Genomic DNA, 20953 nt, shown 5'->3' with positions numbered 1-20953 from the left:
TGAGCATGCTATTCTGAACATAACCAGTGACCTAATTGTGGGAGGTTTCGAGAAAACAAAAACCAAGCCAATGGAAGCAATGTTCCGACTTATATGAAAATGTGATAGGAAGTGGTTTTTGTAAGTGTTTCTTCTACAAAAGTACTGCTCTGAATGTAGGAGGAAGATGTAATTTTTTGAAGGCTCCTCTAATGAGTTATGAATAGAATAGCTTATGATGAAATATAGCAAACACCAAAGAAGGATATATATATATATATATATATATATATTATACACACACACACATATATATATATATATATAGCTGCTCCATTCTCTGATCTTAAACCTTTAAATGTAAAATAACTGAGGCATTAGTGATGTGAGTTCTAAAGGCAACCGCAGAAAATAAAAATAAAAAAAATAAACAAATAAAAAATACAAAAAACTTGTTTCGTGACTTCAAAATCTTCTCAGTGCTTTCTTGTTATAGTAGTGCCAACCCTTATATCCATGAGACCACCTAATCTCTTCTTAAAGGGATATAATCAACACATGCCTCAGGACAAACCCTGTGTTATGTAACATTTTCCACATCAAATATTAAAAGGAATTAGGCTGATCTCCTACCTGTAGCCTATGTATGAGTATATTTTCAGTTCTTGTGTCTAAAAAAGCGTCTGTGGTCAATCTTCAAGGTGCTTTTTGTACCAGTTCAACAAGTTGTGCAACATCGAGGAACTGCAGCAGATTAAAATCAGCATTTTTGTTTATCAGTGCCAGAGAGATTTCGTTCAAGTGCTCCTGGCCTTGTGAAGAGAAACATCCTGTAAGCTGTGCTTCCTTCTCAGGGTCGACTTTCTGAAGCTTCATTCGAGAAAACTTTCTCACGCTAGAAGAATTTTGCCACACTGAAATACAGTTGGGCAAGCCGTTCTGGCAAGCTGCAAACTAAACATTTGCTGATTCGAGACATTTACATAACTTGAATGGGGTGAATCTCTCAAAACCTGTCCAGGTCATATGTCATCTAAAAATTATAATATTATTTACATAATATTTTTTATTAAACATTATATTTTCCCTAAAAAACCTAGAAATAGTTTTTTGCATTTGGATGTTTTAGTTATTATGCCAAATCAAAATATTTTTTTAAATATCTCATTTATTTATTCTAAGATTTTAGATTTTGGGGAGAAATGTCAACTAGAACTGATTTGAAAATATTTACCTTGATCTTTGCATTCACACTGAGCCTTTATGGCATTCATGTAAAAAACAAGTCACAACTTTGTTTCTCAATGAAGTAAGTGTTATCTCACCTGCATGTTCTCTCTGAGATCAGTGGCCTCCCGAAGTGGCTGTGCAGCAGTTTTAAAGACTTCATCTACAGTCTTGATGAGAAGTATCCTCATAGTGGCATACTCCCGACCCTTTTTACCCTTGCGAACCGAAAGCCCCCTTTTGTGAGGTTTACCACCACCACGACGGTTAGTAATGGCCACATGGACAAAGATCCAGGCGTGTGGAAGGACTTCACCCGTCAGCGACTGGAGGGGAATGTGGCGGAAACCTGGCTGAATGCATTCAAACGGAATTGTGTACTGAGCAATAAACTCATCCCCAATGTAGTCATCATCCAGAACAACAAAGCGCACCATTGCTAATTCTGGAAGATTAATCTGAAACTCGAAACTTTCGTCAAAGATGGGGTTGTCGCCATTCTGATGGACCGTTTTAGTCCTTTGTTCTGCACAATCCGCAGGGATGCCATGAATTTCAACATAAACATATGGATCTACCACATCGCCTTTGGCGCCTGAGCCCTTGGGTTTAGGAAGATTTTGTCCGCTAATGATTTTTATGTGAAGGAGCTGTGGAGACACTCCTGGAACAGAGTCTTTAGTATTGGCACTGAAATAAGACACCTGCTCCCTCATGATCGCTGGGCGTAAAACATACCCACAGTTCCCGTTTTGTCTAAACCAGGCGATGTTGAGGTCCATCATGAGACCCGGTGTTTGATAGTTCATTGCTACTATTTGACAGCCACATTTCCAAAAGTCCTGCGGGTTCATGTTGCTAGAATCAATACGCATTGGACTTGGGTAAACCCTTGCTAGAAACTTCTTGTTGTAGTTAACAAACTCACCAGGGTGGTCAGTGGCACACCGATTGGCAAAGACCTCATTGAAGGAGCAGAGCTCCCAGTGCTTCTGGTTCTGGAAAGCCGTCTGGAAATCCTTAAACCGAACAGACTTACATAAGGTTACCAAGTCAGATAGATCCTTGGAAAGCTGGAACTTTTCGGGCTGAACAACCGTCTGCTGCTCGCCACCCTCGCTGTTCATCCGTTGAGACATTTCTGCACCCTCATCCTCATCCGTCACCTCGCCTTCTGAGCCGGTGCAGTTGCTCGCAAGTTTCTTTCCTTTCACAAGAATCTTTCCTTTTATGTCCGAAGGAGATGGAAGGTAGTTGTCCTCAAGGTTGGGAGGATGCATGTGGATTTTGTCTCCGAGTATTTTCTTAAGGTGCTGAAACAATACCTTCTGTTGCTTCAAGGAACAGTGGTTCTCTAAACAAAGGATCAGAGGAAATTCTGAGGCTACGAAAGCGTACTTGTTGATGATGTCAATGACACTGCGGAAGACAATATGCGAGGTCATTGTATGGCCCGTGTAAATGACCGGTTCATTATCCGGCCCATCCCATACATCAAGTTCCACGCTCCTGCAGCCCATCTTTAGGGCACGGATGTAGCCCGTGATGTCTGATGGACCCCTGAACTGGTCCTCAATCAGGTAGGTATTGTGGGAAGAGTTTATGTAATAGTGAGAAAGGGGTTGGTTCATGTCTTGGCATACTGTTTTTTGTTCAGGATCAAAGATGTGGCAGTCTGGTGACATGAGGTAATTGATAAACCCATCGAGGGAGAGCCATCCCTTGAGTTGCCCCTCCTTCGAAGGTTCATACTTCTGAATAATTCCCACACTGATGTCTTCGCTAACCTTGGCCATGCCCTGCTCTGCCTCCAAAAAGATCATCAGGTCCTTGGTGTCAAGGAATTCCTTGTTGCTAGAGAACTGCACCAACAAAAAATAGATTTCTGGTCTTGTGCAAAGGTCGTGAAAGACTTCGATGAACTCCTCCTTGGTCACGTCGGAACCGATTTTTTCTTTCGCTTTGTGCAACTCTTTGAACCTCAGCTCTATCTTGACATTTTTCAACCCAGGACTTAACTTCTTGATCAGCTGTACAGCTGCACAAAGACGAATGCTTTTTCCACCAATGACGTTCGCTTCGTCAAAGAGGTCACCCAGCCAGGATGCACGCATGTTGTCCTGACTGCTCTGAATCATGTTAAGAGTGTGTTTTCCGTATGATATTAAGTACCTGAGTCCAGTCACCCATATATTTGCTACATCGGCTGAATTTGCCACTAAATCAAGTGATTCATAGTTCTCCCCATAGATTATTGAGAACGCACAATCCTCTGAAATCTGATCTGAATTCCCATTGGTCCTAAAAGTGTCTGTGTTTTTACCAGTTCGGACCTCTTTAATTGATTTTACATCAATCTTGGCCTTGTCCGACTCTTTTTTGGATGGTTCCCATCGCAAAGACTGCATGTCGGCATCTAGTAGGAAGTAACGGTGGTAGACTCTGGAGTTGGAGCGTACTTTCCTTAGTTCAGACCCGTCCACCATTGAATTAATGCAGTCACTTGCACTGCTGATCTTCTTTTCTGTTGGCATGCTACTGAACGACACAGTCTTTTTCCTTTCCTTGTATCGCCTGGAACCATCCTGGAAAATAAAGCAATTTATCATCAGTAAGGTTTATAACTCGTTTTAAAAAAAAATTATATGGATACCCTATAGATTTACATCATTGGAGATTTGCATATTTATTAAGCACATCATTTGCATATTTAAGACCAGTAATGTGCATTACAGTAATGTCATGTTGACTTTAAAATACAAACTACTGAATCTGCATATTCAGATATGTTAAAGGAACAACATAAAAGGGACAAAATGACAATACAAACAAGAGTTTTCCTGTTGCATCATCTCTGCTGGTGTGTGCTGTAATCACCGCTGGTGTTGTGACCAGAGCATCAATGTGTCCTTTACTTTTATACCACCCTGAGCCTACAGGCAGAAAAATATTGAGCTAAACCAGGCTTAATTAAGAAAATAATTGCAACAGTTTCATCACGAGAGAGCACTTAAGTCTTCAATGGGGTGTTTATGGGCTAAGAAAAATGCAATATAAGTTTACATTTTCTTGCCACTAGTTCTATCACCTATCTGTTTACAGCAGAATAGGCCAACCAGTTTTTTGCCCGTTTATTAAAAAAACAAACTGAATTATTAAATACAGTATATATATATTAGGGCTGGGATAAACGATTATTTTTTAAACGCTTAATCTAGCGATTATTTTTTCGATGCATCGATTAATCTAACGATTAATTTTTCAGACCAATTCGATTTCGATTATCTCCCCATTAATTGACTAATAACAATTTATACATGTTGATTTACATATCTGAATGAAAAAAACATGAATTCCTTAACATTGCAATATATGTTTATTGCTCTTAAAATTACAAAATAAAAGACTGACTAAGAATGCATTACTTTGCACTTGTATAGAGATAGCATTCAATAAAACCTCGAAGCCTTGAAAACACATGGCTTACTGAAACAAGCTTACTGAACACATAGGGCCTAGCTTACTGAAAAAAAGTTCTTCTTTCAGATGAAAATAACAACAACTTGATGTCTAGCATTCAATAAAAAAGGTCACCCAAAATACTTGTTTAGAGCAATTGAAAGAATACAGTAACCAATGTAAACTTGAGGGCTTTAGGCTAATACAGAGAGTGCTTTTCCAAGAAAAAATAAAAACTAAAAAAAATAACAGTGGGAGCCAGCAGCCTGTCATGGAGAAAAGAAAAAAATCTCCGAATGCTCCACGTGAAACTTTGGCGTTCCGCCCTTTTTCTATCGTGTCTAATGATTTTGGTTAATATGCACGAGGGAGAGAGAGAGAGAGAGCAAGACAGCGCTCGTGTAGTTTGAAGACTGTGAGTGCGCGAGCGCGCGTGAAACTTGGGTGTTTCGCCCTTTTTCTATCGTGTTTAATGATTTTGATTAATATGCACGAGGGAGAGAGAGAGCAAGAAGCGCTCATGCTGTTTGAAGACTGTGAGTGCACGCGCGCATCGGGCTCTCTCTCGTACGCGCCCTGTCAGGTGCCGCCATATTTATATGTCTATGGGCGCCGCAGTCATTCTATTCTACATCACTCACTGATCGAATAAGGCTTTGACAGCCGCCAAAAAAAAAAGATCAATGCAGAAAAACCCCTGGATTGGTTATATAATGTTGGACAGAATGTTGACCATTAGGTGGCACTAATCGCGTATATTCAGGGCACATAAGGTAAACGTTTTGCAAACGTTTTTTAGAGAAATAAAAACAGGTCGACGAATTGATGCGCATATTTTGCGTCTACGTATTTTTTGCTCGACGCGTTGTCCCAGCCCTAATATATATATATATATAGCATACATATATATATAGCATACATATATAGGGAAGTCGTGGCCTAATGGTTAGAGAGTCGGACTCCCAATCGAAAGGTTGTGAGTTCGAGTCCCGGGCCGGCAGGAATTGTGGGTGGGGGGAGTGCATGTACAGTTCTCTCTCCACCTTCAATACCACGACTTAGGTGGCCTTGAGCAAGGCATCGAACCCCCAACTGCTCCCCGGGCGCCGCAGCATAAATGGCTGCCCACTGCTCCGGGTGTGTGTTCACAGTGTGTGTGTGTGTTCACTGCTCTGTGTGTGTGCATTTCGGATGGGTTAAATGCAGAGCACAAATTCTGAGTATGGGTCACCATACTTGGCTGAATGTCACTTCACTTTCTTTTCACTTTCAGATTTTAAATAACATTTTGTACTGCAAAGTTCTTTCAGACTTGATAAACTCATAACATTGCTGACAAATACACCACACAAATAGAAATATCACTTTATTACATGCATATATATGTATTTTGGGAAAAACACTTATTCATGAATGAATAATTGTAATTACAGGGATATGGCGGTTTTAAATATTCATGTTGCGATGAATTGCTAATGCTTTTATCATGGACTACAGCATTATCACGGTATTGAAATTACCGTAATACAGTATAACAGGTTTAATAACTTTTTTCTTATAACAAAAATAACTATACAATAAAGCAATAAGTTTTACATTTACATTTAGGGCTGCACGATAAATCGCATACAATATTTAATGCGCATAATGCGTCAGTGAAGCCGGTTCTATAATCAGCGGTAAATCTCCATCACCTGCGCACTTTCATATGGAGCTGCATCAACTACACAGAGTCGTTATTCACTTACAAGCTGCGCAAAACGTGCAAAATATGATCGTGGTTTTGGCAGCTTGTCAGCTTAAACCGGATTTAATGACAAGATGCGCATTAAATATTGCTTCCAATTTATTGTGCATCCATAGTTTTAGACAGATTAAAGTGCAGAAGAACTATAAAGACCAATAGGTATTACTTTACAATTAGATCTCATTAGTTAACCTTAGTTAATGCATTACATTCACAATGAGAAATACTGTATTTGCTACAGACGTTAAACTTAAAAAAAAATTTTTTTGATTTTAACAACATTTTATATATTGGAATACCTAACATTAATGAATGTTCAGAAGAATTTATCATTGGCAGTTTATGTTAACTAATGAATTAACTAATGTGAAGGGTGATCGAACAATAAAGAATCAAAACACTTTTAAACAATATCTAGGGTATGTTGTAGTCTAGATTAAAATGTTCAAAAAGTTTGAAATTAAATAGCCTATTAAGTCTAAATATTTAAGTATTTGGCGCTGTGATGAACAGCATAGCAAATCCACAAATCTAAATGGCTATTTAAATATGTTTTAGAAAGTACAGCATCTGCTTTATTTATGAGGTTTCCAGGGTGACAGCTGCATTTTCTGCAGTTTAGCGCCATCTGCTGTCAGAGAGTGAATGTGCTTTCATTCAGCACGTCTCAAGTGTTCCTCCATGTGCTTCTCATGCGTGCTTGTTTACATCAGAGCATAGCATTACCGAATACCCGCACGTCTAATTACATAAAAGCATTTTGAGTGAAAATGTACACAAAAAATTACACAAAAAAGTGCCAAATGTCTAAAATTTGTTTGAAAAATGTTAGTTTCCAAAGGAATCAGCAGTATGCTAAACTGTAAAACAAAACCTGCACACTTGAATAAAGTGAATAAAGCTGAATAAATTATGTAAACAGCCATTCAGGCTTCACATGGTTATTTAAAACAAAACTTCCATAATCTGACTTGTTTCCAGGTGAAAAAAAAGATGATCAATGAGGAAAAATTAAGGTTGTATGATCTATTTGAATTTGACTGGATCATGAAAATTGGACGTTGCATACTACTATGGAGTCAGATTGGTAAAATATGAATAAATAAAATAAAAAAATATTAAAATTATATTAATATACAGTAGTTAATGCACAAAATAATACTGAGAAGGTTTTGGTCATATCACCCATCTTTAAGCATGTGAAATGCTCAGAACACGCAAAATAATATTTGGTTGAGCAGAAACTGTACAGTTTGCTCCAGGGACCATGATCTCAAGAGACATGGAGACACGACACAGACGGTATGAGTTTCACGAGTCTCTTATATAACAGATTGCATCAGCTGTGACAGGCACATCAATTAACAGACATTAATTCATTTTAATTAGAGAACTCAGAGCTGAATCTACACATAAAATAATGTAAAAAAACTTATGAGCTCCATTGGTCCATAATCTGTTTGTTTACAATTACATTCTGGCAACAGTCTTCTCCAGTAGTTCTCCACTCTACCTGCTCCTAAACACCACAACTTCAGTGGATTTTTACCCATCAACAAACACTGTCCCATGGTAACCTCTTGTCCCTTGAGAGGTCAGGCCAAAAACTGGACCCCATCCATATGACCATCTCTCAATATGATGCTGCACTAGCGCTGGAGCAGTAGCACTGAGAGTAATGGCCCATGCGAATGTCAATGGCTTTGGTCCACTGGAAATTTATTCTAGCTTGGTCAAAGGAAATGTGCTTCCCTGTTGAAAACAACTGAGCTTTGGAGGTTAACCTAATTCTGGCAGGGGGGAATAAGCCCAAAGTAATCAGAAAACATCAAGGTCAATACTTAAAAATCAGCTTTCTAAACATTTTTCCAAGCGCAATATTTTTCATATATTTGTAATCATTTTACATATTTTATATATATATATATATATATATATATATATATATATATATATATATATATATATATATAATTTTAAAAAAATCACATTTCAAAAGTAGATTCTTGCATTTAAAAAAAGTCTATTTAAAGTCGACATTTCCTAATGCAATATATATTTAAATGAAAAACATGATTACATATTATATATATATATATATATATGTGTGTGTGTGTGTGTGTGTGTGTGTGTGTGTGTGTGTGTGTGTGTGTGTGTATGTGTGTGTCTGTGTGGGCTAATTCACTAACACCACTCAAAGCACCAGAAAACAATTTGTCTGCCATTTTAGCGAATATTTAGTCAGAAAATCTATGTGTATGTAGTTAATTATCCAACACTAAAGTGTGTTTTCTGCTAGACTTGACGGGTTATTGTGTGAGGGCCTGGAAAAACAGTGGTCAGCTGTTACATAATGTACATTCGTCAAATCTTATTAAACACTAATTAAACACGTCCAGGAAATGGCTGATTAGGAAAAATACGCAGTTTTTTTAGACAGTGACAAAAATAACCGCACAGCTCACCACATCTTCAACCAATAACAGCATTTGGCAAGATCAATCATGAGAAACAGACCAACATCTGAGGTTGATCTCGCTTCAGGTCTCTTCAAACAGCACTCAGCTCAGAACTAAGATTATCTTATCCACTTTTTTTTTCTCTCTGTTTGTTGAAATTCTTTTCAGTTAGGTAAAATCAAAGACTAAATAAGGTACACTAACATTCAAAAGTTTGGGGTTGGTGTGATTTTTAAATGTTTTGACTTACCAAGGTTGCATTTATTTGATGAAAAGTGCAATAAAAATAAGAGTAATTTTGTGAAATATAATTATAATTCAAAATAACTGGTTTCTATTTGAATATATTTTTAAACTCTAAGACATTCTTGTGATCGAAGCTGAATTTTCAGCATCATTGCTCCAGTCTTCAGGGTCACATGATCCTTCAGAAATCATTCTGTGTCTTCACGGTCATTAAATTAATGCAGCTTTGCTGAATAAATCAATAAAAATCTTACTGACCCCAAACTTTTGAACAGTACATCACATACACTTTTCACTTGGGCCAGTAAACAACCACTCTGAATACATAATATTTGATATTATATTAGATGTTTAACCAGTTTTTCGGAGGGCTCTTAAAACCATGACATTTTCCATGTCTGCTGTCTTTGACAGCTCAGGACAGTGACTAGTGAAAGACTTGGGACTGTGTGCGTTCTTCTGCTGCCATCAGCCAATCATGATGTCATTTTTCCTGCGGCTCTAGAGCGGCTAGTCACATGGTATTTGGTTGGCACTTCGTAACTGTTTGACAGGTCTATAAAATTCCCCTTTCCAAGCAGCACTGAAAGTGAAAACAGTGTAAACAAACTGAACTAATGTAATAGAGAACATGAAGGAATCTCCCTGACTAACCACCTACTGTGGTCTTACCTAAACATTCACGGGAAAAGCTGAACCGCATGACTAAATATAATCCGCCTGGTCTGGGGAAAAATGCGGAAGGCCTGTCTGGGAAGAGGTTTGACACACGTTGACCTTTAGGTGTAGCCCACACACAGGAGAAGGTTTCTGTCTTCCAGGCAGACTGTCCTTCCTGAGGATTTCCTTACGACGAAGGGGACGCCCTCACATCCCCGGGCTAGAAAAACAATGCAGTAAAAACCCCTCAGCGTACAACAGCTGTTTTATTATTTCCGTTAAAGAGTCTATTTCTGGCCAGTTATATCATGAGCTCGTTTTCAGGCCTGCTGGGATCAGGCCAGCCGTTTCATTGTTTTAATACACACAATTGGCTATGGTTCACATGAAAGCCAATGTTCAAATGACATTATCATAATAAAGATTGAAGTAAGAGTACTCAAGAATACTGTGTTTTGAAATAAGTATCATTTAAATACTTTAATTCATGTGAATTTAATAGTATCATATTAATAACTCAGGGCTTTTATTGTTGAGACATTATGGCTAATTTTGCTTCTAATTTGTCTATGTTCTTCCAAAATACACAATTATTAGTTATTTAATTGCAGTTTATCTATTTGCATCTGTGGATGTCAATTACAGCACATATGTTTAAAGGATGTTTTCTCAAAATGAGTTTCAGTCAGAAAGCTCCACTTCACTTACGTACACCAAACTTTGCAAATTTTATTTATCTATATTCTGAAGGTTTGTTCATTTGTATAACATGCCATTGCTAAAAACTTTTCTGGTTTATTTTCTGATGTATAGAATTATAATAAAAAAATTAAAAACCCTAAAATCCTTTAGCTCTAACATGTCCACAAGATGAAACAAGAAATTTGAACCTGGCTTTATATCCAATATATTGAGATTTCTGTTCTGGTCATATAATCTGGTATGCAAATGTGTGTAATATTTAATTAGATAAAGAATTATTTGCATAAGTAAACATATTTCAGTAAACAACTGTCTCAATGCACTGTGACTAATAAACTGGGGAAAGTATGATGATATCATTTTATTTACTAAAATATTTTCCCTATTCATCTGTAACTTCTTGCCATAAAAAAATGTATCATTTATATTATTCTTGTGTTAACCATGCAATAAAATATTAACATTTAAAACAGCATCAAATAAACAAAACCTTTAGAGGAAAACAACAATGAGGTAATTTGTAATTCAATTAAGTTTCAAATCACAAATGATGCACAAGCAGCTTGTTGTGGCTCTTTTGGTTGCCAGCTCCTCAGTTGCCTGAAACACATGCGACTGAAAGTTTTGGTGCGATAAAAGCGCACACGTTAATTGAGGGATTTAAGAGAACGAGGAGGGACAAAGTCATTAAGATAATAAAAACAGAGGGATTTCCTGTGTATTTTTGTCTCAGAATTTCATCTGTGTTTGACTAATAAGGGACCATTCGGTGTTCCCACCTGATTAAAGTCCCTAATGGATTGAAAGCCTTTTTTCTGGCTAACTGCACCATTGTGAACTGTATGTCCCTCGCAGATATCCACCGGGTAGTCTTCAATATGTGACTTTTTGTGATTACACTGCTGTACAGATTGTAAAGCTTTACTGAGAAAAGGGGCTGACATCTGCTGGATATGAATACACTCCACACATTAATAACACCTAACCATCCGGGTAATAGCACTTCAAAAGCCTCTCCAGCGATGTGGGCATGAAATACAGTGACCCTGAAAAGTTTTTGGACACCTAAGCCACAATTAACTATGCATTAGATAATAATAAAGCAGCATGAGAAAACAAATGCTGCACAAGCTTTTCTCAGAACCTACTTCACTTTTTCTGCAACTGGCTATGCAAGACATGTCAGTGCGGTATAAACTGTAAAACATCTACAGCTATGTACCAAAACTAAGTGAGCTGCCTAAGTAGACATTAACATTTGAATGTATCTGTCATGTTTTTAATTATCCATATCACCAATAAGTTTAGCTGACGTGTCAGAAGTGATTTTACTCACTGAGCTCCCATTCTCTGTCTTTATTGACTCTGTTTAATAGTTTTAATACTAAATAAATAATAAAATAAGCAAACTGTATGTGACAAATTATTCAAATTTGCTTCTCTATTATGAGGAAAAACTAAAGGTAAATGCTACAACATTCATCTGCCATCAGTATTCAGCAAAACGTCTCTGAATATCTAACAGACATTTATTTCTAATTTAAGATATAAAATAAATACAATTTAAGATTAGAGAATCAAGAAGTTGCTATCTAAACAAATCTATTTTATCGATATTTTGTTTTATTTTATGAATCATGATCCGGCTTTAACCTCCTACGCACACCACAAAGCAGTTGGATCTTCTCAAGATGCTCATAAAACATGTGAAGTGTTCCTCTCAGCTCAATAATGGCGGCATGGATTGCTAATTAAGTCCTGCATTACAGAGTAAAGAATTGACAGGGTGGCTATTGCACTTCAATCACGGCTGTCCCTTTCACACACAAGCGCTTTCCCTGTGAAGAAAGCGTCCAATTAAAGTGTTCTCTGATGAATATGAAAATCAATTCTGAATGCACCATGGCGGTGCATCTTCTTTATCCTGTGAACTGACGCAGGCTTTTAAAATGTATGCTTTTAATCAGTGTAAAGAAACATTTAGGGATTTAATCTGACAAAACCTGTCAAGAACGTGTCATTTTCCACCCCAGAAAGCATTAGGAAGCATAGGCCTATATGTATTGCATTAAAAATAAAGCTTTTTTTAATTAACATTTAAGTGCAATTACTTTTAGCATGAGATTCGCCCTATTTTCACAGTCTATGCATTTGCGTGAAATCTTTAAAAATAAAAGAGAAGTCTTACAAGTACTTTCTAATAAAAAATGAAAAACTACCTTCAGAACCGGTTTAAGACATATGGAGAAAAAGATCTGGACAGTTATTTGCAGCACATACAGTATAGAAATGTTTCATTTACTGTAAGGAAAGTGGTCAGTCTACAAATGTGTCTAATATATAAACAGCAGTTCAAGCTATTCATATAGAGTTATTCACATAGCCTACAGCAAGAGGCGTTCGTTTTGAAGCACTGGATGTGTGACCTCAGTTCACACCAGCACCCAGTTAAGATCTCTGCTCTATAGACAGATGAGCATGCATATGAAGCATTCGGTGAATGCAGAGTCGAACCCAACTGCTATCCGTCTCTGCAATGTCTATTAGGCCTGGTTTCTATCTAATCCATATCAAGTGGCTTATATAAAGCGCGAGACTGAATGACGCCACATCTGATGAATAGACCATGAACAACGTGGCGGAGCTAGCACTGAATTCACTCGCTTAACACACAAGTGTTTAGCACAAAGTGCACATTGACCTTTTTAATGCGCACCACACCTATTAGTGGACACAGCGCTGCTTTCATCACAACACTACTAGTGATGTCAACTTGAGCTACAACACTCAGGGGGATGGGATGACCAAATTCACTACATGATTACTATATTTGGGGTCAGCAAGGAAGACTTACATTGATCAAAAGTGATGCTAATGACATTTATAAAGTAACTAAAGATCTCCATTTCAAATAAATGCTGTTCATTCAAACTTTCCACAAAAAAGTAGCTGAAAAAGAAAACTGTTTTCAACTGATAATAATCAGAAATGTTTTTTGAGCAGCAAATCAGTATTTTAGAAGGATCATGTGGCACTGAAGACTGGAGTAATGATGCTGAAAATTCAGCTGTGCCTCACAGGAATAAATTAAGTTTTAACGTTGAAATGAAAAATAGTTATTTTAAATTTAAATGTAAAAATATTACACAATATTAATGTTTTTACTATAACTCTAACCCCTGAGCTGTGCTGAAATCCTTTGCCTAATCTGGTGTTCCTGGCCAAAAATTAACGGCCTTTCAAAAATTGCATGGAAATCTCTCATTACGCTATATTCATCACTGAATCTTGGATTGAATCTTTTTGTCGATTTGTTTTCTTTCAATTAGCACAGGTTTTGCATTTCATTTTGGAACTGATTGATCGTATGCCTCACTGGTTTGAGCTTATGCACCTCACCTTTTTGAGAGAAAAAAGCTGTATTTGTGGATAATTTTGGTAATGTTCATTTAAAACCTGAGGCCTTTTTGAACAGCAAATCAGAATATTATACTGATTTCTGAAGGATCATGTGACACTGAAGACTGGAGTAATGAAGCTGAAAAATCAGCTGTGAAATCACAGGAATAAATTACATTTTAAAATATATTCAAATAGAAAGCAGTTATTTTAAATAGTAAAAATATTTCACAATATTACTGCTGTTTTTGCTGGATTATGTTGGATCACATAAATGCAGGCTAGGTGAGCAGAAGAGAATTATAAAAAAAAAAAAAAACCTTAAAACTGAGTGGTAGTACTAGTAGTCATACCCTAGCATTTCTTTCAAAACCATTTTAAAAATCTCATCAACCCCAAACTTATATAATCTTATATTCCATAGAGTTCTCTATAAACATGCCACTGCCCATCCAGGCTCATTTCTAATGTAAAATATTTGTTCTGAAAATTCAAATGACTCCTGAAAGCTCAATTTAGACTAATTTATTCTTGCAGCATGCCTGGAAAGTTTCAGTGTGATAAATATTGTCCTCTGTGTTGTGCTGATGCTGGATCGTGACTTATCTCAGCCGCTGATCAGAGACCGTCTCCAACTTTACAACTGCATTCTGCTGAGCGCAAGAGAAAAAGGCTGACGGACGGTGTTTTAAGGGCATAGACTGGGCTGAATTGTCTCTTTTTCACAATCCCCACCTCAACAGTATCAGCCATTAAAAACTGCTGTTTTAGTCAAATAAAAGAGAATAATGGCTCTACAGAACACAGCAGGGATTGTGTGTAAGAACAACACTCATATCAGCACCTGCTATCAGTCAGTAGATTTTAAATTAAGGACGAGGGTGTTTACTGCTCAAGTATAAAAATAGCAACTCATTATTGTAACAGGGCTGCCCTCAAATTACTGTCAGGTCATCGTTTTCATCTCAAATAAGTGATTTACACTAATATCATCATAACCTTTCACTTGTTCAATGCTGTTAGTTTCTAAACCTGAACTCAGACCTAGCCTTAATGCTGTCTACACCCCTCAGAGACCTCCTTTCACAGACTGAAGTGAACATGCCTGTTAACAACCAAACCACATCCTCTGACAGCAATGAAGAAAACATGCTATACCAAACCGCCGATTAGGACATCAACGATGTTTCAACAAGCAATTACTCACGGGTAATCCGATCTGCTACCTGCACCACAGAAATACATGCAACTGGACGTTTTCATTCGCTTTCTGCCTCTGGTGGAAATTCCACTTAGTTTTGATTCTTTGTTCAAAGTGAATCTAGTAGAAAAAAAAATGTAGTCTTATTTTCTTTAAGATCTAGACATATTTTTCACTTAATCTTGATATAGCAAAATATATCTTGACAAAACAACTTCTCTTGAGCTATAAAAAAAAAAACTTTAAATTTATTATTGTCATTTCAATTTTCAAATAAATGCTGTTCTCTTGAGCATTCTAATCAACCAAAAACACTGGGAAAAGTTTCCAAAAAAAAAAAAAATACCGTTCTTGACATTGATAATAATCAGAAATGTTCCTTGAGTGACAAATCAGTATATCAGAATGATTTCTGAAGATCATGTGACACTGAAGACTGGAGTGATGATGCTGAAAATTCAACTTTGATCGCAACAATAAATGACACTGTAATGCATTAAAACTTCCTATTCATCCGGAAGAAGGAGGCGGGAACCGGCGGACAATCCAATAACATTTTAATAATACAAAATAAACACAAAACAGCGCACCAGCCCCTCACGGACGACTGGTGCGCTCAAATAAAAACCAAAACACAACTAAAATCCCAGGCCTGGTCCTCTCTCGTCCTTCACTGTCGTCGCTCCATCCCTCGGCCCCGCCCCACTCGTCACAGACACTTATAATAATAAAATAATAATATAAATGGAAATAGAAAACTTTTTAAATTGCAACTTTTTCATAATATTACTGTTTTTATTATATTGTTTATCAAATAAATGCAGCATATTTATACATATATATATATATATATATATAAAACAGCCTTATATACAAATAAACGAACAATACTGAGAGACACAGTAATGTCAGTGGTGCTGCTTATGTAGGCAACACAAGTTTGAATCTGGCTTGTGCCATTCAATTCCTGCCTCCTTCTTTTCTTCATGTCATTTCCTGTCTGCTCTCTAACTATCTCTTTCATTAAAATGGCAAAAAGAACAACAGGACAGATCTGTGCAAGTTTGACAATAACTGTAGACAACATGACATTGAATCATCCTATGTTGATGATGATGACACAAATCAATCAGCAGCTTTGCTTAAGCTTTTTTCTCTGGGATTCTTTGAATATTAACAATAATGATTACTACGAAGACTACTAAACTAGATGAGAAAATCTTCAGGTTATTTTGCTAAATTTATAAAGTGTGTTATTGCTGGATAATAAACACTCTCTGGCCACTTTACTAGGTACACCTTGCTAGTACCGGGTATGCCTTCAGAAGTGCCTTAATTCTGTTGGAAACATTCCTCAGAGATTTTGGTCCGTATTGTCATGACAGCATCACACAGTTGCTGCAGATTTGTCAGATGCACATCTATTGGGTTGAGATCTGGTGACTGTGGAGGCCATTTGAGTAAAGTGAACTCATTGTCATGTTCAAGAAACCAGTCTGAGATGATTTGAGCTTGGTGACATGGTGCATGATCCTGCTGGAAGTAGCCATCAGAAGATGAGTACACTGTATTAATAAAGGGATGGACGTGGTCAGCAACAATACTCAGGTAGGCTGTGGTGTTTAAACGATGCTCAGTTGGTACTAAGGGGCCCAAAGTGTGCCAAGAAAATATGGCCCACAGCATTACACCACCAGCCTGAATGCAGCAGGATGAATCCATGCTTTCATGTTCTTTACGCCAAATTCTGACCCTTCCATCTGAATGTTCCAGCAGAAATTGAGACTCATCAGACCAGGCAACGCTTTTCATTTTTCTATTGTGAGCCTGTGTGAAATGTAGCCTCAGTTTCCTGTTCTTAGCTGACAGGAGCGGCACCCGGTGTGGTCTTCTGCTGCCTTAGACCATCTTCTGATGGTTTGATGTGTTGTGCGTTCAGAGATGGTTTTCTGCATACCATGGTTGTAATAAGTGTTTATTTGAGTTACAGTTGCCTTTCTATCATCTCTAACCAGTCTGCCCATTCTCCTCTGACATCAAGGCATTTACGTCCACACAACTGCCACTCACTGGATATTTTCTCTTTTTCAGATCATTCTCTGTAAACCCTAGAGATGGTTGTGTGTGAAAATCCCAGTAGATCAGCAGTTTTTGAAATACTCAGACCAGCCCGTCTGGCACCAACAACCATTCCACGTTCAAAGTCTCTTAAATCCCCTTTCTGATGCACAATTTGAACTTCAGCAAGTCTTCACCACATCTAGATGCCTAAATGCATTGAGTCGCTGCCATGTGATTGGCTGATTGGCAATTTGTGTTACCAAGCAATTGAACAGGTGTACCTAATAAAGTGTACGGTGAGTGTACATCAAATAATATATAAATATATATAGTATTGGTATGTCTTGCACTAGTGTGAATGTTCAAGCCTTTCAACTGAGACAGGAAAGCAGGAAGTGTCAAGAAGGGTGAACTCCACAGGAACTTGCAGGAGAATGATATAGGCTATACTTTGTTCTCTTCATAGTGACAGGCTATTGTAAGTTTAAAGATCAGTCAGAGCTTTCGTGAACTCTACAAGACACAAATGTCAATAGCTTCACTATCTATCTGCTGGAGGACTGAGATTCAAAGTTCAGCGCCAACAGTGACAAAAGAGCACAGGCTTCAATACTATTCTTTTACATCAAGAACCATTATGTTTCCTTTTTTAAATTAAGAACTGGTTAAAAATTTAAATTTGCCCAGTTAGAATAACTAAAATCATACTGGTTTTCCATGACACAATAAAATTTGAACGTTTTTCTAAAATAAATTTAGTGCTGCACAACTAACATTAAACTGAAGTAGTAAATGGCTTAAAAAAACTGTCTGTTGTCAACAAAAGAGTTTGATTTTCTGCCAACAGTAAAAGCTTGATAGTTTTGCTTTTGAAGATGAAATGAAGACAGTCATAAATATGAGTATTATAATTTTTACAAAACTGTATACTGAAATATATAACAAATAACAATATTATATATATATATATATATATATATACACACTGTATAACTGTCTCTGTTAAGCATGTTGTCACACCCAAAATAGGCCTCCTGTTGTGCAAACTGAAGGAAACTGTGAGTACGATGATGCTTATAGAAGGTTGTTCACGTCTCTGTGGTTCACCTGAGATGATCGTTCTTCTAACCACATGATTTGAATAAGCTGAGAAACGCACTAAAATCTTTCCACAGGAAACACTGTAGTTGGTACAGGAACTAAAAGCAACACAGAGTGAAACAAATTTAGCTTAGGGAAAGCATTTCCTCATCTACGTGTAAACTTTCTTCTCTGCAAGCCGTCCGACGTTTGTCACATTCTTGCCTTCAGCCAGCTTCAGCACAGAACTTTGACCACAGATGGCATGAATATAAACGTTACTGAGCAACCAAAACTAAATCAGAGGAAAAGAAGCGGTTTCGAAGCTACCGAGCGACAATGGCCGACTGCTTCTGTTCGACAACCGTATGACCTACATATAAATGTCATCTGTCCATCTGTTTGGGCAAACTTGTGCCGCTTAGAGTCTTTATCTTTAAACTGAACTGACAAAATGGTGCCACAGCAGTCGGCATGGGGAAGTAGAGCAATATTTCCTGTCACAGCTTTCTACAGCAAACGGTCAAAATTTCCCAATAACATACAACAAATTCGCTAGAGGCCACTGGAAGATTCACTAGAGTCTCACTCTCTAGACTGTAAAAACATGTTTAAACTACAGCAGTAGCGGCCTTGAAGAGGAAGAACTTCTCAATGAACAATAAAAAGCAATAAAAAGCTCATAAATTCATATAGTTAAACAGTATTTTTACCCATAATCATGGCATACACACAACTAATATGTCAAACATTCTCATTCAAGATCACAGACATGGTCTGAACTAAACTAATCTGGAACAGCACTGGCATTAAGATATGGCATAAAATGCGACCTATGAGTCCATTTCGACATGTGTTGGCATAAAAAGTGATGTGTGAGGTCATTTCAACATTCATTACAGTGAACTACATACAGTAGTTAGTTAGTAGTACAGTCATAAGCACATATTCCTTTGCTAACTATTGATAACTACTAGCTGTTGAAATGCTACTGATAACAACAAATTAACCAAAACTTGCCATGTGGTTTCGAAATCCACTTTTGACTCAACTAGCTGCTGATGCTTATTCCACTTTTACTGTTCATGATGACACGCACAAAAAATAATTAATAGTGACATAAGAAAATATATCAGTTGGGTTAGATGCAATTTGTCTCATTAACAAGTATTAGTAAAGCTGCAACAGATACCAGTAGCTAATGGGATTGTTAACAGAGGAAATAATGAGCAGTTTTAACTAAAATTGGATTAGAAGCAACAACTAGACTGATCAGTTGACCTATGAACCACAGATCCCTGAAAAGATACAGCCGGTTGCTTAACTAGTCATATAAGACACACAGATGCTAGTTAGTTTGAAAGGAATAAATGCACGTGACTTCATCTTGACTGATGTACATCACGAAAACGCTTGAAAAGAACACATGATCTGGAGGAAGCAGCAATGGTATGGTCACAGTGGGTTGTGTTTTCTGTGCATCCGTGCCATAAGCCCCCACAAACCTGTGGATGTAGCCGTGTATCAGGGCGAGGTTTGGCACAAAAAGAGCCCACAAATGAGAAAAACCCCGATGCATTGATCGTTTACCTTAATAATACTGGCTTTCCGTGGTATTCCAGTTTTGCCGTCCAGAGCCACAGACGCGTTGGCCGTCTCGAGCCCCTGGTTCTCGGGTGCACACTGTCCACAGTCCCCGTTCGAGACCGACAACTCGCTCGCAGCTCTGCCGTCCGCCTCATCGCCGGGCTGGGTGGATTTCCAACCACCGCTCGGCGATGAGACCCCGCAGTTCTCAGTGACAAACTCCGCCATGAGCCCCGTGTAACGCACGCAGCAGCCTGTGCCTGGTAGTATTAGCTGTCGGTTCGAGTAGCGAGCGATTGGAGCTCCCCGAGAGACGTGAGAGAGAAATGGAGAGCCATCGCAGGTTTAATTCTCGTCGGCGTTTCTGCTTCGGCTCGCCAGCATCTGTGGGGCTCGATACATTGTATCTGCGCGCACCGCGTTCGAATGTTTCAGTGTGTTACAGTGTTGCGAGTGTCATTGTGGAGGCGCTCACGCGTCTTACAGATACTGCCATCTGCCGAATTAACTTCACATCGGTACAATAACCTGCTGCTCTGAAACAGCGCGCGCAGCAGCTCCACGATCAGATAGCCTAAGGCTTTACATGGAAGTGCATTTACTGTACGTGTCAGAACATATGCTGCAGGGAGACCGGGGCAAGTTGTCACGCGGGGAAATTCAGGAAACTCGCTTCTAATTTACTTTATCTCAGTAGCTGTAGGGGTAAAACGTTTTTATTACACAGTATAACTTGATGAAGATAATTTGTGTGATTTCTTTCATACGTTCAGACAAAAGGCAATGAAGGTGGATTCTCCAGAGAAGTGTTTATCATTGTATTTGAGCAAGTTGTTTCAACAGCTATAAATTTAAAAAATCGCACCGTTTGACAATGCATTGATAAACCTCTGCATCCTAGAAAATATTAGTGACATTAGCTGTGCAAAATAAGGTTTGATGTAAAGTTAACCAGTATTGTTAGAGATGCTTTGCTTCTAAGTAATCGAATTAAGCTTCAGTAAGGTAGTTTAATTTATACAGATTGCTTAATAATCATAACAACAATTAAAAATGTTTTTAGAGGCATGTCTAGACAGATGGCTTTTAATAACTTGCTGCTGTTGCAAGTCAAAAATGTGCTGAAAAAATCTGTTCTTTGTGAAG

The 20953-nt window shown here is 37.8% G+C and overlaps 1 protein-coding gene across 1 annotated transcript in view; it reads right to left on the bottom strand.

The window, feature by feature from the left end:
• The window catches only part of LOC132103421 (inactive phospholipase C-like protein 2), a 36112-nt gene extending 15588 nt beyond the window's left edge, over positions 1 to 20524 (bottom strand). Inside the window, exons 1-2 of the mRNA XM_059508512.1 lie at positions 19811 to 20524; positions 1305 to 3791 (exon numbers count right to left, since the gene is read on the bottom strand). Coding sequence (XP_059364495.1) covers positions 1305 to 3791; positions 19811 to 20035 — 2712 coding nt within the window. The 5' untranslated portion in view covers positions 20036 to 20524. The remainder of the gene's footprint in view (positions 1 to 1304; positions 3792 to 19810) is intronic.
• Positions 20525 to 20953: the final 429 nt, after the last annotated feature.

The sequence above is a fragment of the Carassius carassius genome, chromosome 24, assembly GCF_963082965.1.
Source record: "Carassius carassius chromosome 24, fCarCar2.1, whole genome shotgun sequence".
Lineage (NCBI taxonomy): Eukaryota > Metazoa > Chordata > Actinopteri > Cypriniformes > Cyprinidae > Carassius > Carassius carassius.
The sequence above is the reverse complement of the archived record's forward strand: the minus strand, read 5'-3'. Positions and strand labels throughout refer to the sequence as shown.